Genomic DNA, 15762 nt, shown 5'->3' with positions numbered 1-15762 from the left:
ACACCTGGAGACACCCAGGGACAGCCAGGGACACACCCAGGGACATTAGGGACACACCCAGGGACACACCCAGGGCTACACCCAGGCAGACCTGGCAACAATCATGGCACACCTGGGCACACCTGGAGACACCCAGAGCACACCTGGACACACCTAGGACACACCCAGGGACACCCAGGGACATTAGGGGCACACCCAGGGCACACCTGGGCACACCTGGACACACCCAGAGCACACCTGGAGACACCCAGGGACACACCCAGGGACATTAGGGACACACCCAGGCACACCTGGCAATAGTCATGGCACACCTGGGCACACCTGGACACAGCCAGGGCACACCTGAAGACACCCAGAGTACACCTAGAGACACCCAGGGACACACCCAAGGACACCCAGGGCCACACCCAGGGACATTGGAGACACACCCAGGGCACACCCAGGCACACCTGGCGACAGTCATGGCACACCTGGGCACACCTGGAGACACCCAGGGACATGACATTAGGGACACACCCAAGGATGTGGCCACGCCTGGGCCACACCCAGGGCCACACCCAGGGCCACACCCAGGGACATTAGGAACACACCTAGGGCCACAGCCAGGGACACACCCAGGGCCACACCTGGGCACACCTGGACACAGCCAGGGACATTAGGGACACACCCAGGGACACACCCAAGGACACCCAGGGACATTAGGGACACACCCAGGGACATTAGGAACACACCTAGGGCCACAGCCAGGGACACACCAAGGGCCACATCCAGGCACACCTGGAGACACCCAGGGACACACCCAGGGACATTAGGGACACACCTAGGGACACCCAGGGACACACCTGGGGACACCCAGGAACACCCAGGGCCACACCCAGGGACGCCTGGCGACAGTCATGGCACACCTGGGCACACCTGGAGACACCCAGGGACATGACATTAGGGACACACCCAAGGACATTAGGGCCACACCCAGGGACACACCCAGGACACACCCAGGGACATTAGGGACACACCCAGGGACACACCCAGGACACACCCAGGGACATCCAGGGACACACCCAGGGACATTAGAGACACACCCAGGGCACACCCAGGGACGCCTGGCGACAGTCATGGCACACCTGGGCACACCTGGAGACACCCAGGGACATGACATTAGGGACACACCCAAGGACATTAGGGACACACCCAGACCCACCTGGTGCCCCCACCCTAGGTGTCCCACCCCAGGTGCCCCCTCCCCACCTGTCCCTCCCCACCTGTCCCCCCTGACCCCTCCCTTCCCCCAGGTGCATCGACATCCTGGAGCTGTGGGAGCGCGAGGACCTGCTGCAGTTCCAGTGCCACACGCTGCGCCTGTACTGCGCCGTGTGCGCGCTGGGCAACAACCGCGTGGCACACGCGCTCTGCAGCCACGTGGACCAGGCGCAGCTGCTCTTCGCCATCGAGAGCCCCGAGCTGCCGGGCCCGCTGCGCGCCGGCTACTACGACCTGCTGCTGGCCATGCACCTGGACGCGGCGCAGCGCGCCCGCTCCTCCATGAGCGCCGAGTTCATCGTGCCCATCGCCGAGGCCACGCGCGCCATCGCGCTCTTCCCCGGCGGCGGCCGCTGCCCCGGCCCGCCGGGCGTGGGGCCCAGCGCGTGCCTGAGACCCCAGCCCCATTTCTCGGAGCCGTGCTTCATCCGCGCGGCCGGCGGCGGCGGGCGGGCGCCGCTCAGCCCGGCCATCCCGCTGGACGAGCTGGGCGCCAAGGCCATGCGGATGTTGGCCGAGGCCGTGGCCGGAGGGGGTCCCCACGCGCGGGACCCCGTGGGGGGCAGCGTGGAGTTCCAGTTGGTGCCCGTGCTCAAACTGGTGTCGGCGCTGCTGGCGGTGGGAGCGCTGGGTGATGATGACGTCAGGAGGGTGCTGAGGATGATCGAGCCCCGCGTGTTCGGGGACGGGCGGAGGGATGGACACGAGGAGGAGGAGGAGGAGGAGGAGATGAAGGCCATCGAGGCTGGAGAGGAGGAGGAGGAGGATGAGGAGGCGAGGAGGGAAAAGGCGATCGAGGCCGGAGAGATGGAGGAGGAGGAGGAGGAGGAAGTGAGGAGGAGGAAGGCCATCGAGGCTGGAGAGATGGAGGAGGAGGAGGAGGATGAGGAGGAGGCGCGGAGGACGAAGGCCATGGAGGCCGGGGAGGGGCAGCACGAGGAGGAGGAGGAGGAGAAGGAGGAGGAGGAGGAGCTGGAGGAGGGGCTGCTGCAGATGAAGCTGCCGGAGTCGGTCAAGCTGCAGGTGAGGGAGGGGCTGGGGACGCCGGGGAGAGGTCCTGGGGTCACTGTGTCCCTTCCCTGGGGTCCCTGGGTCCCCTCCCTGGGTCCCTGGGTCCCCTCCCTGGTACCTTCGTGTCCCCAAGATGTCCCCAACCTCCTTCCAATGTCCCCAGTGCCCCCATGTCCCTCATATCCCTCGTGTCCCCAATGTCCCCAGTGTTCCTGATGGCCCCAATGACCCCCAATGCCCCTCAATGTCCCCTCAATGTCCCTGTGTCCCCAAATGTGCCACCTGCTGCAGCACCTGTGCGAGCGGGAGCTGCAGCACCGCGTCGGGGTCCCTGTGACCCCAATGTCCCCAGTGTCCCCAGTGTCCCTGATATCCCCAATGTCCCCAATGTCCCCCATGTCCCCAGTGTCCCCAATGTCCCTGTAAACCCCCTGTCCCCGTGTCCCCAGATGTGCCACCTGCTGCAGCACCTGTGCGAGCGGGAGCTGCAGCACCGCGTTGGGATCCCAATGTCCCCGATGTCCCCAATGTCCCCTGATATCCCCAATACCCCTCAATATCCCCAATGTCCCCCATGTCCCTGATGTCCCCAATGTTCCCAATGTCCCCAGATGTACCACCTGCTGCAGCACCTGTGCAAACGGGAGCTGCAGCACCACGTTGGGGTCCCCATGTCCCTGATGTCCCCAATGTCCCCATGTTCCCGTGTCCCCAAATGTGCCACCTGCTGCAGCACCTGTGCGAGCGGGAGCTGCAGCACCGTGTCGGGGTCCCCGTGTCCGTGATGTCCCCAATGTCCCTGATGTCCCCGTGTCCCCAATGTCCCTGATATACCCAATACCCTTCAGTATCCCCAATGTCCTCAATGTCCCCAATGCCCCTCAATGTCCCTGATGTCCCCAGTGTCCCCCTGTCCCCAGATGTGCCACCTGCTGCAGCACCTGTGCGAGCGGGAGCTGCAGCACCACATCAGGGTCCCCGTGTCCCTGATGTCCCCAGTGTCCCCAATGTCCCTGATATCCCCAATACCACTCAATATCCCCGATGTCTCCAGTGTCCCCCATGTCCCCAGTGTCCCTCAATGTCCCCGTGTCCCCAGATGTGCCACCTGCTGCAGCACCTGTGCGAGCGGGAGCTGCAGCACCGCATCGGAGTCCCCATGTCCCTGATGTCCCTGATGTCCCCAATGTCCCCCATGTCCCCATGTCCCCAATGTCCCTGATATCCCCAATACCACTCAATATCCCCAATGTCCCCAGTGTCCCCAATGTCCCTGATATCCCCTGTGTCTCTGATATCCCCAATGTCCCCCCAATGCCCCTCAATGTTCCCAATGTCCCCGTGTCCCCAGATGTGCCACCTGCTGCAGCACCTGTGCGAGCGGGAGCTGCAACACCACATCTGGGTCCCCATGTCCCTGATGTCCCCGTGTCCCTGTGTCCCCAGATGTGCCACCTGCTGCAGCACCTGTGCGAGCGGGAGCTGCAGCACCGCGTCGAGGCCATCGTGGCCTTCTCGGAGCGCCACGTGCAGCGGCTGCAGCGGGACCAGCGGCGCCGCTACGGGCGCCTGATGCGCGCTCTGACCATGACGGCCGCGGAGACGGCGCGAAGGACGCGCGAGTTCCGCTCCCCGCCGCAGGAGCAGGTGGGGACACGGGGAGGACACGGAGGGACACGGGGGGACACGGGGGGGGACAGTGTGGGGATAATGTGGGGACAGTGCAGGGATAACATGTGGACAGTGTGGGGACAGTGCGGGGATAACATGGGGACAGAAAGGGGACACGGGGGGGACAGTGCAGGGACATGGGGGGACACGGAGAGGACACGGGGGGGACACGGGGGGACAGTGCAGGGACACGGGGGGACAGTGCAGGGACACGAGGGGACACGGAGGGGACACGGGGTGGACACGGGGGGACACGGGGGGGACAGTGAGGGGATGACGTGGGGACAGTGGGGACAGTGCGGGGATAGCAGGGGGACAGAGGGGGGACAGTGCGGGGATGACATGAGGACAATGCAGGGATAGCCTGGGGATAACGTGGGGACAGAGGTGGGACAGCAGGGGGACAGAGGGGGGACACTGCAGGGATACAGTGGGAATAACGTGGGGATAACGTGGGGACAGAGAGGGGACAGCAGGGGGACACTGCAGGGATAGAATGGGGACAGTGCGGGGACAGTGAGGGGGACAGCAGGATGACAACGTGGGGACATTGCAGGGACATCGTGGGGATAACATGGAGACGTCGCAGGGACAGCCTGGGGATAACGTGGGGACAGAGAGGGGGACAGCAGGGGGACAGAGGGGGAACACTGCAGGGACATTGTGGCGATAATGTGGGGATAACGTGGGGACAGAGAGGGGACAGCAGGGGGACACTGCAGGGACATTGCAGGGATAGAGTGGGGATGACGTGGGGACAGAGGGGGGACACGGGGGGGGACAGTGCGGGGATAGCATGGGGACATTGCAGAACATTGTGGGGATAACGTGGGGACAGAGGGGGGACAGCAGGGTGAAAATGTGGGGACATTGCAGGGACATTGTGGGGATAATGTGGGGACACTGCAGGGACAGCCTGGGGATAACGTGGGGACAGAGAGGGGACAGCAGGGGGCCAGAGTGGGGACATTGCAGGGACAGCGTGGGGATAACGTGGGGACATTTCAGGGACATTGTGAGGATAATGTGGGCATAGAGTGGGGACAGTATGTGGATAACATGGGGATAACGTGGGGACGTTGCAGGGACAGTGTGGGGATAACGTGGGGACAGAGGTGGGACAGCAGGGGGACAGAGGGGGGACACTGCAGGGATACAGTGGGAATAACGTGGGGATAACGTGGGGACAGAGAGGGAGACAGTAGGGGGACAGAGGGGGAACACTGCAGGGACATTGTGGCGATAATGTGGGGATAACGTGGGGACAGAGAGGGGACAGCAGGGGGACACTGCAGGGACATTGCAGGGATAGAGTGGGGATGACGTGGGGACAGAGAGGGGACACGGGGGTGACAGTGCAGGGATAACAAGGGGACATTGCAGGGACATTGTGGGGATAACGTGGGGATATTGCAGGGACATTTTGGGGATAATGTGGGGACAACATGTGGACAGAGAGGGGGACAGCAGGGGGACAGAGGAGAGACAGAGGGGGGACACTGCAGGGACATTGTGGGGATAACGTGGGGACAGAGGGGGGACAGCAGGGTGAAAATGTGGGGACATTGCAGGGACATTGTGGGGATAATGTGGAGACATTGCAGGGACATTGTGGGGACATTGCAGGGACATTGTGGGGATAATGTGGGGATAACGTGGGACAGAGGGGGGACAGCAGGGGGACAGTGCAGGGATAGAGTGGGGACACTGCAGGGACAGCCTGGGGACACAGGGACGTGGGGGGACACAGGGATGTGTGAGGGGGACACAGGGACATTTGGGGCACACAGGGACATGAAGGGGACATGGGGACATTTGGGGGGGACACAGGGACATTTGGGGCACACGTGGGGGGGACACAGGGACATTTGGGGCACACAGGGACACGTGTGAGGGATGTACAGGGGCAGGATGGTCCCACTGACCTCGTGTCCCTGTGTCCCCTGTCTCTGTCCCTGTCCCCTGTCCCCTCTCCCTGTCCCTGTCCCTGTCCCTGTCCCCAGATCAACATGCTGATGCAGTACAAGGCCGGGGCTGAGGATGAGGAGTGTCCCGTGCCTGGGGACATCCGGGACGAGCTGCTGGACTTCCACAATGACCTGCTGGCCCACTGCGGTGAGGGGGGGACAGGGACAGTCCCGGGGGTGTGGGGACAATCCTCTGGGCTTGGGGACAATCCCAGGGGTGTGGGGACAATTCCAGGGGTGTGGGGACAGTCCTCTGGGCTTGGGGACAATCTCCTGGGCTTGGGGACACCCTCAGGGGCTTGGGGACAATCCTCTGGGTGTGGGGACAATTCCAGGGGTGTGGGGACAGTCTCCTGGGGCTTGGGGACAGTCCCCTGGGCTTGGGGACAATGCCTTAGGCTTGGGGACAATCCTCTGGGTGTGGGGACAATCCCAGGGGTGTGGGGGCAATCCTCTGGATGTGGGGACACCCCGAGAACTTGGGGACAATCCCAGGGGTGTGGGGACAATCCTCTGGGCTTGGGGACACCCCCAGAACTTGGGGACAATTCCAGGGGTGTGGGGACACCCTCAGGGACTTGGGGACACCCTCACGGGCTTGGGGACAATCCCAAGGGCATGGGGACAGTCCCCTGGGCTTGGGGTCACCCTCAGGGGCTTGGGGACAATCCTAGGGGTGTGGGGACAATCCTCTGGGCTAGGGGACAATCCTCTGGGCTTAGGGACACCCTCAGGGGCTTGGGGACAATCCTTTGGGCTTGGGGACAATCCTCTGTGCTTGGGGACAATCCTCTGGGCTTGGGGACAATACTCTGGGCTTGGGGACACCCTCAGGGGCTTGGGGACACCCCCAGAACTTGGGGACATCCCCAGGGGAACTGAGGTCTCCCCACAGGAACAGGGACCCCTCCAGGGCATGGCGACCCCAAATTTGGGACCCCAAACCCCCCCTGGGACTCCCCTTGGGGACATGATGGGGACATGATGGGGACATGGTGACACCCCTGTGACCCCCCCCTGTCCCCCCAGGCATCGAGCTGCAGGAGGAGGAAGAGGAGGAGGAGGAGGAGGCGTCGCTGAGGCAGAGGCTGCTGGGGCTGGTGCAGAAGGTGGTCGGGGTCCGGGGACCCCCGAAGGAGGAGGAGACGCCCCCCGAGGAGCCCCCGGTGCCCAGTGAGGAGGGGACAGGGACAGGGACAGGGACAGGGACGGGGACAGGGACAGGGACGGGGACAGGGACAGGGACAGGGGATGGGGGGGACAGGGACATTTGGGGACACAGAGTGTCCTCGAGGTGGCACACAGGGTGTGTGGCACCTGTGATGCTGGAGGTGACGTGGCAGGGATGGGGAGCTGGGCACGGGTGGCACCAATGTCCCTCAGTGTCCCCAGTGTCATTGTCCCCAGTGTTCCTGATCTCCCTGATGTCCCCCATGTCCCCAATGTCACTGATGTCCCCAATGTCCCTGTCCCTGTCCCCAGGCACTCTCCAGGAGCTGATCTCCCAGACCATGGTGCACTGGGCACAGGAATCCCTGTGTCCCCAATGTCACTGATGTCCCTGTCCCTGTCCCCAGGCACTCTCCAGGAGCTGATTTCCCAGACCATGGTGCACTGGGCGCAGGAATCCCTGTGTCCCCAATGTCACTGATGTCCCCAATGTCCCTGTCCCTGTCCCCAGGCACCCTCCAGGAGCTGATTTCCCAGACCATGGTGCACAGGGCACAGGAATCCCTGTGTCCCCAGTGTCCCCAATGTCCCTGATCTCTCTGATGTCCCCTGTGTCCCCAATGTCACTGATGTCCCCAATGTCCCTGTCCCTGTCCCCAGGCACTCTCCAGGACCTGATCTCGCAGACCATGGTGCACTGGGCACAGGAATCACTGTGTCCCCAATGTCCCCAATGTCCCTGATCTCTCTGATGTCCCCAGTGTCCCCAATGTCACTGATGTCCCCAATGTCCCTGCTGTCCCCGCTGTCCCCAGGCACCCTCCAGGAGCTGATTTCCCAGACCATGGTGCACTGGGCACAGGAATCACTGTGTCCCCAATGTCCCCAATGTCACTGATCTCTCTGATCTCTCTGATCTCTGATGTCCCCAATGTCCCTGTCCCTGTCCCCAGGCACCCTCCAGGACCTGATTTCACAGACCATGGTGCACTGGGCACAGGAATCCCTGTGTCCCCAATGTCACTGATGTCCCCAATGTCCCTGATGTCCCTGTCCCTGTCCCCAGGCACCCTCCAGGAGCTGATTTCACAGACCGTGGTGCACTGGGCACAGGAGTCACTGTGTCCTCAATGTCACTGATCTCTCTGATGTCCCCAATGTCACTGATGTCCCTGCTGCCCCCAGGCACTCTCCAGGAGCTGATCTCGCAGACCATGGTGCACTGGGCACAGGAATCCCTGTGTCCCCAATGTCCCCAATGTCACCGATCTCTCTGATGTCCCCAATGTCCCCAATGTCCCTGATCTCTCTGATCTCTCTGTACTCTCTGATCTCTCTGATCTCTCTGATGTCCCCAATGTCACTGATGTCCCTGATGTCCCCAATGTCCCCAGGCACCCTGCAGGAGCTGATCTCCCAGACCATGGTGCACTGGGCGCAGGAATACTTGTGTCTCAAATGTCCCCAATGTCACTGATGTCCCCGATGTCCCTGTCCCTGTCCCCAGGCACCCTCCAGGAGCTGATTTCCCAGACCATGGTGCACTGGGCCCAGGAATCCCTGTGTCCCCAATGTCCCTAATGTCACTGATCTCTCTGATCTCTCTGATCTCTCTGATGTCCCCAATGTCCCTGATGTCCCTGTCCCTGTCCCCAGGCACTCTGCAGGAGCTGATTTCCCAGACCATGGTGCACTGGGCGCAGGAATCCCTGTGTCCCAATGTCACTGATCTCTCTGATCTCTCTGATGTCCCCAATGTCCCCAGTGCCACTGATGTCCCTGTCCCTGTCCCTAGGCACTCTGCAGGAGCTGATCTCGCAGACCATGGTGCACTAGGCGCAGGAATCCCTGTGTCCCCAATGTCCCTGATGTCCCTGATGTCCCCAATGTCCCCAGGCACCCTGCAGCAGCTGATCTCGCAGACCATGGTGCACTGGGCGCAGGAATCCCTGTGTCCCCAATGTCCCTGATCTCTCTGATCTCTCTGATCTCTGATGTCCCAAATGTCCCTGTCCCTGTCCCCAGGCACCCTGCAGGAGCTGATTTCCCAGACCATGGTGCACTGGGCACAGGAATCCCTGTGTCCCCAATGTCCCCAATGTCCCTGATCTCTCTGATGTCCCCAGTGTCCCCAATGTCACTGATGTCCCCAATGTCCCTGCTGTCCCCGCTGTCCCCAGGCACTCTCCAGGAGCTGATTTCCCAGACCATGGTGCACTGGGCACAGGAATCCCTGTGTCCGCAATGTCCCCAATGTCACTGATCTCTCTAATCTCTCTGATCTCTGATGTCCCTGATGTCCCTGTCCCTGTCCCCAGGCACCCTGCAGGAGCTGATCTCGCAGACCATGGTGCACTGGGCACAGGAATCCCTGTGTCCCCAATGTCCCCTATGTCCCCAATGTCCCTGATCTCTTTGATCTCTCTGATCTCTCTGATGTCCCCATTGTCACTGATGTCCCTGTCCCTGTCCCCAGGCACTCTCCAGGAGTTGATTTCCCAGACCATGGTGTACTGGGCACAGGAATCCCTGTGTCCCCAATGTCCCCAATGTCCCCAGTGTCCCTGATCTCTCTGATCTCTCTGATCTCTGATGTCCCCAATGTCCCTGTCCCTGTCCCCAGGCACCCTGCAGGAGCTGATTTCCCAGACCATGGTGCACTGGGCACAGGAATCCCTGTGTCCCCAATGTCCCCAATGTCCCCAATGTCCCTGATCTCTCTGATCTCTCTGATCTCTCTGATCTCTGATGTCCCCAATGTCCCTGTCCCTGTCCCCAGGCACTCTCCAGGAGCTGATCTCGCAGACCATGGTGCACTGGGCACAGGAATCACTGTGTCCCCAATGTCCCCAATGTCACTGATCTCTCTGATCTCTCTGATATCTCTGATGTCCCCAGTGTGCCCAGTATCACTGATCTCTCTGCTGTCCCTGTCCCCAGGCACTCTCCAGGAGTTGATTTCCCAGACCATGGTGCACTGGGCGCAGGAATCCCTGTGTCCCCAATGTCCCTGCTGTCCCCAATGTCCCTGATCTCTCTGATGTCCCCAGTGTCCCTGATGTCCCTGTCCCTGTCCCCAGGCACCCTGCAGGAGCTGATCTCGCAGACCATGGTGCACTGGGCGCAGGAATCCCTGTGTCCCCAATGTCACTGATCTCTCTGATGTCCCCAATGTCCCTGTCCCTGTCCCCAGGCACCCTGCAGGAGCTGATCTCGCAGACCATGGTGCACTGGGCGCAGGAATCGTTCATCCAGAGCCCGGCCCTGGTCAGGGCCATGTTCAGCCTGCTGCACCGGCAGTACGACGCGCTGGGCGAGCTGGGCCGCGCCCTGCCCAAGGCCTACGCCATCAGCGCCGCCTCGGTGGCCGACACCACGGCCCTGCTCGAGTGCCTGGGCCAGATCCGCTCGCTGCTCATCGTGCAGATGGGCCCCGAGGAGGAGAACCTCATGATCCAGAGCATTGGGTGAGGGGAGCTCTGTGGCACCTGTGGCACCTGTGTGTCACCTGTGTCACCTGTGTGTCACTTGTGTTACCTTTGTGTTACTGCTGTGTCATCATTGTGTCACCTGTGTCACCCCTGGGCCCCGAGGAGGAGAACCTCATGATCCAGAGCATCGGGTGAGGGGGTACCTGTGGAACCTGTATGTCACCTGTGTCACCTGTGTGTCACCTGTGTCACCTGTGTTACCTTTGTGTTACTGCTGTGTCATCATTGTGTCACCCTGTGTTACCCCTGTGTCACCCCTGGGCCCCGAGGAGGAGAACCTCATGATCCAGAGCATCGGGTGAGGGGAGGTTCTGTGGCACCTGTGTGTCACCTGTGTCACCTGTGTCACCTTTGTCCCCTTCCAGCACCCCAAATCTGCCCCTGAGCCCCCCAGAGGTTAACCCCAGTTAACACCAATTAACACCAGCTCCTGGTGCCCCCAGGAACATCATGAACAACAAGGTGTTCTACCAGCACCCCAGATCCCACCTGAACACCCCAGTTAACCCCAGTTAACACAAGTTAACACCAATTCCTGGTGCCCCCAGGAACATCATGAACAACAAGGTGTTCTACCAGCACCCCAAATCCCACCTGAGCACCCCAGATAACCCCAGTTAACCCCAGTTAATCCCAGTTCACCCCTGTTACCCCCAGGAACATCACGAACAACAAGGTGTTCTACCAGCACCCCAAATCCTACCTGAGCCCCCCAGTTAACACCAGTTAACCCCAGTTAACACCAGTTAAAACCAGTTAACCCCAGTTTCTGGTCCCCTCAGGAACATAATGAACAACAAGGTGTTCTACCAGCACCCCAAATCCCACCTGAACACCCCAAATCCCACCTGAGCACCCCAGTTAACATCAGATAACCCCAGTTAACCCCAGTTAACCCCAGTTAACCCCAGTTAACCCCTGTTACCCCCAGGAACATCATGAACAACAAGGTGTTCTACCAGCACCCCAAATCCCACCTGAGCACCCCAAATCCCACCTGAGCCCCCCAGATCCCACCTGAGCACCCCAGATCCCACCTGAGCACCCCAAATCTGCCCCTGAACCCCCTAATTGACCCCTGGTCCCCCCAGGAACATCATGAACAACAAGGTGTTCTACCAGCCCCCCAAATCCCACCTGAGCCCCCCAGTTAACCCCAGTTAACACCAGACAACCCCAGTTAACCCCAGTTAACTCCAGTTAACACCAGTTCCTGGTCCCCCAGGAACATCATGAACAACAAGGTGTTCTACCAGCACCCCAAATCCCACCTGAGCACCCCAGTTAACCCCAGTTAACCCCAGTTAACCCCAGTTAACCCCAGTTAACACCAGTTAACACCAGTTTCTGGTCCCCCCAGGAACATCATGAACAACAAGGTGTTCTACCAGCACCCCAGATCCCACCTGAGCACCCCAAATCCCACCTGAGCACCCCAGTTAACCCCAGTTAACCCCAGTTAACACCAGTTCCTGGTCCCCCCAGGAACATCATGAACAACAAGGTGTTCTACCAGCACCCCAAATCCCACCTGAGCACCCCAAATCCCACCTGAACACCCCAGATAACCCCAGTTAACCCCAATTAACACCAGTTCCTGGTCCCCTCAGGAACATCATGAACAACAAGGTGTTCTACCAGCACCCCAAATCCCACCTGAGCCCCCCAGTTAACCCCAGTTAACCCCAGTTAACCCCAGTTAACACCAGTTCCTGTGCCCCCAGGAACATCATGAACAACAAGGTGTTCTACCAGCACCCCAAATCCCACCTGAACACCCCAGTTAACACCAGTTAACCCCAGTTAACACCAGTTAACCCCAGTTTCTGATCTCCCCAGGAACATCATAAACAACAAGGTGTTCTTCCAGCACCCCAAATCCCACCTGAGCCCCCCAAATCTGCCTCTGAGCCCCCCAGTTAACCCCAGTTAACCCCAGTTAACACCAGTTCCTGGTCCCCCCAGGAACATCATGAACAGCAAGGTGTTCTACCAGCACCCCAAATCCCACCTGAGCACCCCAAATCTGCCCCTGAGCCCCTCAAATCCCACCTAAGCACCCCAGTTAACCCCAGTTAACCCCAATTAACCCCTGTTACCCCCAGGAACATCATGAACAACAAGGTGTTCTACCAGCACCCCAAATCCCACCTGAGCCCCCCAGTTAACCCCAGTTAACCCCAGTTAACCCCTCTTACCCCCAGGAACATCATGAACAACAAGGTGTTCTACCAGCACCCCAACCTGATGCGGGCCCTGGGCATGCACGAGACGGTGATGCAGGTGATGGTCAGCGTGCTGGGCGGCGGCGAGTCCAAGGTGAGCCCCCCACCCACCCCTGGGACCCCCCTGGGACCCCCCAGGACCCCCCAGGACCCGCCCTGACCCCCCCGTGCCCCCCAGGAGATTCGGTTCCCCAAGATGGTGACGAACTGCTGCCGCTTCCTCTGCTACTTCTGCCGCATCAGCCGCCAGAACCAGCGCTCCATGTTCGACCACCTGGGCTACCTGCTGGAGAACAGCGGGATTGGCCTGGGTGAGTGTCCCTGTCACCTCCCTGTCGCCCCTGTCACCTCCCTGTCACCCCCTGTGTCCCTGCTGTCACCCCCCTGTCACCCCCTGTGTCCCTGGTGTCACCCCCTGTGTCCCTGGTGTCACCCCCTGTGTCCCTGGTGTCACCCCCACCTGAGTTATCTGCTGGAGAACAGCGGCATCGGGCTGGGTGAGTGTCCTGGTGTCACCTCTGTCACCTCCCTGTCACCCCCTGTGTCCCTGGTGTCACCCCCTGTGTCCCTGGTGTCACCCTCTGTGTCCCTTAGTGTCACCTCTGTCACCTCCCTGTCACCCTCTGTGTCCCTTAGTGTCACCCCCTGTGTCCCTGGTGTCACCCCCTGTGTCCCTGGTGTCACCCCCACCTGGGCTACCTGCTGGAGAACAGCGGCATCGGGCTGGGTGAGTGTCCCTGTCACCTCCCTGTCACCCCCTGTGTCCCTGCTGTCACCCCCCTGTCACCCCTGTGTCCCTGGTGTCACCCCCTGTGGCCCTGGTGTCACCCCCACCTGGGCTACCTGCTGGAGAACAGCGGTATCGGCCTGGGTGAGTGTCCCTGTCACCTCCCTGTCACCCCCTGTGTCCCTGGTGTCACCCCCTGTGTCCCTGGTGTCACCTCTTGTGTCCATGGTGTCACCCCCACCTGGGCTACCTGCTGGAGAACAGCGGGATTGGGCTGGGTGAGTGTCCTGGTGTCACCTCTGTCACCTCCCTGTCACCTCCTGTGTCCCTGGTGTCACCCCCTGTGTCCCTGGTGTCACCCCCCTGTGTCCCTGCTGTCTCCTCCTGTGTCCCTGCTGTCGTCTCCTGTGTCCCTGCTGTCACCCCCTGTGTCTCTGCTGTCACCCCCTGTGTCTCTGCTGTCACCTCCTGTGTCCCTGCTGTCACCCCCTGTGTCTCTGCTGTCACCTCCTGTGTCCCTGGTGTCACCCCTGTCACCTCCCTGTCACCCCTCTGTGTCCCTGGTGTCACCCCTCTGTGTCCCTGGTGTCACCCCCTGTGTCCCTGGTGTCACCCCTGTCATCCCCCTGTCACCCCCTGTGTCCCTGCTGTCACCCTCTGTGTCCCTGGTATCACCCCTGTGTCCCTGGTGTCACCCCCTGTGGCCCTGGTGTCACCCCCACCTGGGCTACCTGCTGGAGAACAGCGGTATCGGCCTGGGTGAGTGTCCCTGTCACCTCCCTGTCACCCCTGTCACCTCCCTGTCACCCTCTGTGTCCCTGGTGTCACCCCCTGTGGCCCTGGTGTCACCCCCACCTGGGTTACCTGCTGGAGAACAGCAGCATCGGGCTGGGTGAGTGTCCTGGTGTCACCTCTGTCACGTCCCTGTCACCCCCTGTGTCCCTGGTGTCACCCCTGTGTCCCTGGTGTCACCCCCTGTGTCCCTGCTGTCACCCCCACCTGGGCTACCTGCTGGAGAACAGCGGGATTGGGTTGGGTGAGTGTCCCTGTCACCTCCCTGCCACCCCTGTCACCTCCCTGTCACCTCCCTGTCACCCCCCGGGTCCCTGGTGTCACCTCTGTGTCCCTGGTGTCACCCCCTGTGTCCCTGCTGTCACCCCCACCTGGGCTACCTGCTGGAGAACAGCGGGATTGGGTTGGGTGAGTGTCCCTGTCACCTCCCTGTCACCCCTGTCACCTCCCTGTCACCCCTGTCACCTCCCTGTCACCCTCTGTGTCCCTGGTGTCACCCCCTGTGGCCCTGGTGTCACCCCTGTCATCCCCCTGTCACCCCCTGTGTCCCTGCTGTCACCCTCTGTGTCCCTGGTATCACCCCTGTGTCCCTGGTGTCACCCCCTGTGGCCCTGGTGTCACCCCCACCTGGGCTACCTGCTGGAGAACAGCGGTATCGGCCTGGGTGAGTGTCCCTGTCACCTCCCTGTCACCCCTGTCACCTCCCTGTCACCCTCTGTGTCCCTGGTGTCACCCCCTGTGGCCCTGGTGTCACCCCCACCTGGGTTACCTGCTGGAGAACAGCAGCATCGGGCTGGGTGAGTGTCCTGGTGTCACCTCTGTCACGTCCCTGTCACCCCCTGTGTCCCTGGTGTCACCCCTGTGTCCCTGGTGTCACCCCCTGTGTCCCTGCTGTCACCCCCACCTGGGCTACCTGCTGGAGAACAGCGGGATTGGGTTGGGTGAGTGTCCCTGTCACCTCCCTGCCACCCCTGTCACCTCCCTGTCACCTCCCTGTCACCCCCCGGGTCCCTGGTGTCACCTCTGTGTCCCTGGTGTCACCCCCTGTGTCCCTGCTGTCACCCCCACCTGGGCTACCTGCTGGAGAACAGCGGGATTGGGTTGGGTGAGTGTCCCTGTCACCTCCCTGTCACCCCTGTCACCTCCCTGTCACCCCTGTCACCTCCCTGTCACCCTCTGTGTCCCTGGTGTCACCCCCTGTGGCCCTGGTGTCACCCCCACCTGGGCTACCTGCTGGAGAACAGCAGCATCGGGCTGGATGAGTGTTCTGGTGTCACCTCTGTCACCTCCCTGTGTCCCTGGTGTCACCCCCTGTGTCCCTGGTGTCACCCCCACCTGAGTTACCTGCTGGAGAACAGCGGCATTGGCCTGGGTGAGTGTCCTGGTGTCACCTCTGTCACCTCCCTGTCACCCCCTGTGTCCCTGGTGTCACCCCCGTGTCCATGGTG

General features: G+C 61.4%; 1 protein-coding gene across 1 annotated transcript in view; it reads left to right on the top strand.

Moving 5' to 3' along the window:
- LOC117011555 (ryanodine receptor 1-like) overlaps nt 1-15762 on the top strand; it is a gene marked incomplete at its 3' end in the record, with an annotated part of 126799 nt that overhangs the window by 64772 nt on the left and 46265 nt on the right. Inside the window, 8 exon segments of the mRNA XM_033086980.1 lie at nt 1293-2034; nt 2131-2283; nt 3718-3918; nt 5946-6057; nt 6939-7082; nt 10273-10546; nt 12775-12889; nt 12974-13106. Of these exon segments, the coding sequence (XP_032942871.1) occupies nt 1293-2034; nt 2131-2283; nt 3718-3918; nt 5946-6057; nt 6939-7082; nt 10273-10546; nt 12775-12889; nt 12974-13106 (1874 nt within the window).

Source organism: Catharus ustulatus, unplaced genomic scaffold (assembly GCF_009819885.2).
Source record: "Catharus ustulatus isolate bCatUst1 unplaced genomic scaffold, bCatUst1.pri.v2 scaffold_89_arrow_ctg1, whole genome shotgun sequence".
NCBI lineage: Eukaryota > Metazoa > Chordata > Aves > Passeriformes > Turdidae > Catharus > Catharus ustulatus.
The sequence above is the reverse complement of the archived record's forward strand: the minus strand, read 5'-3'. Positions and strand labels throughout refer to the sequence as shown.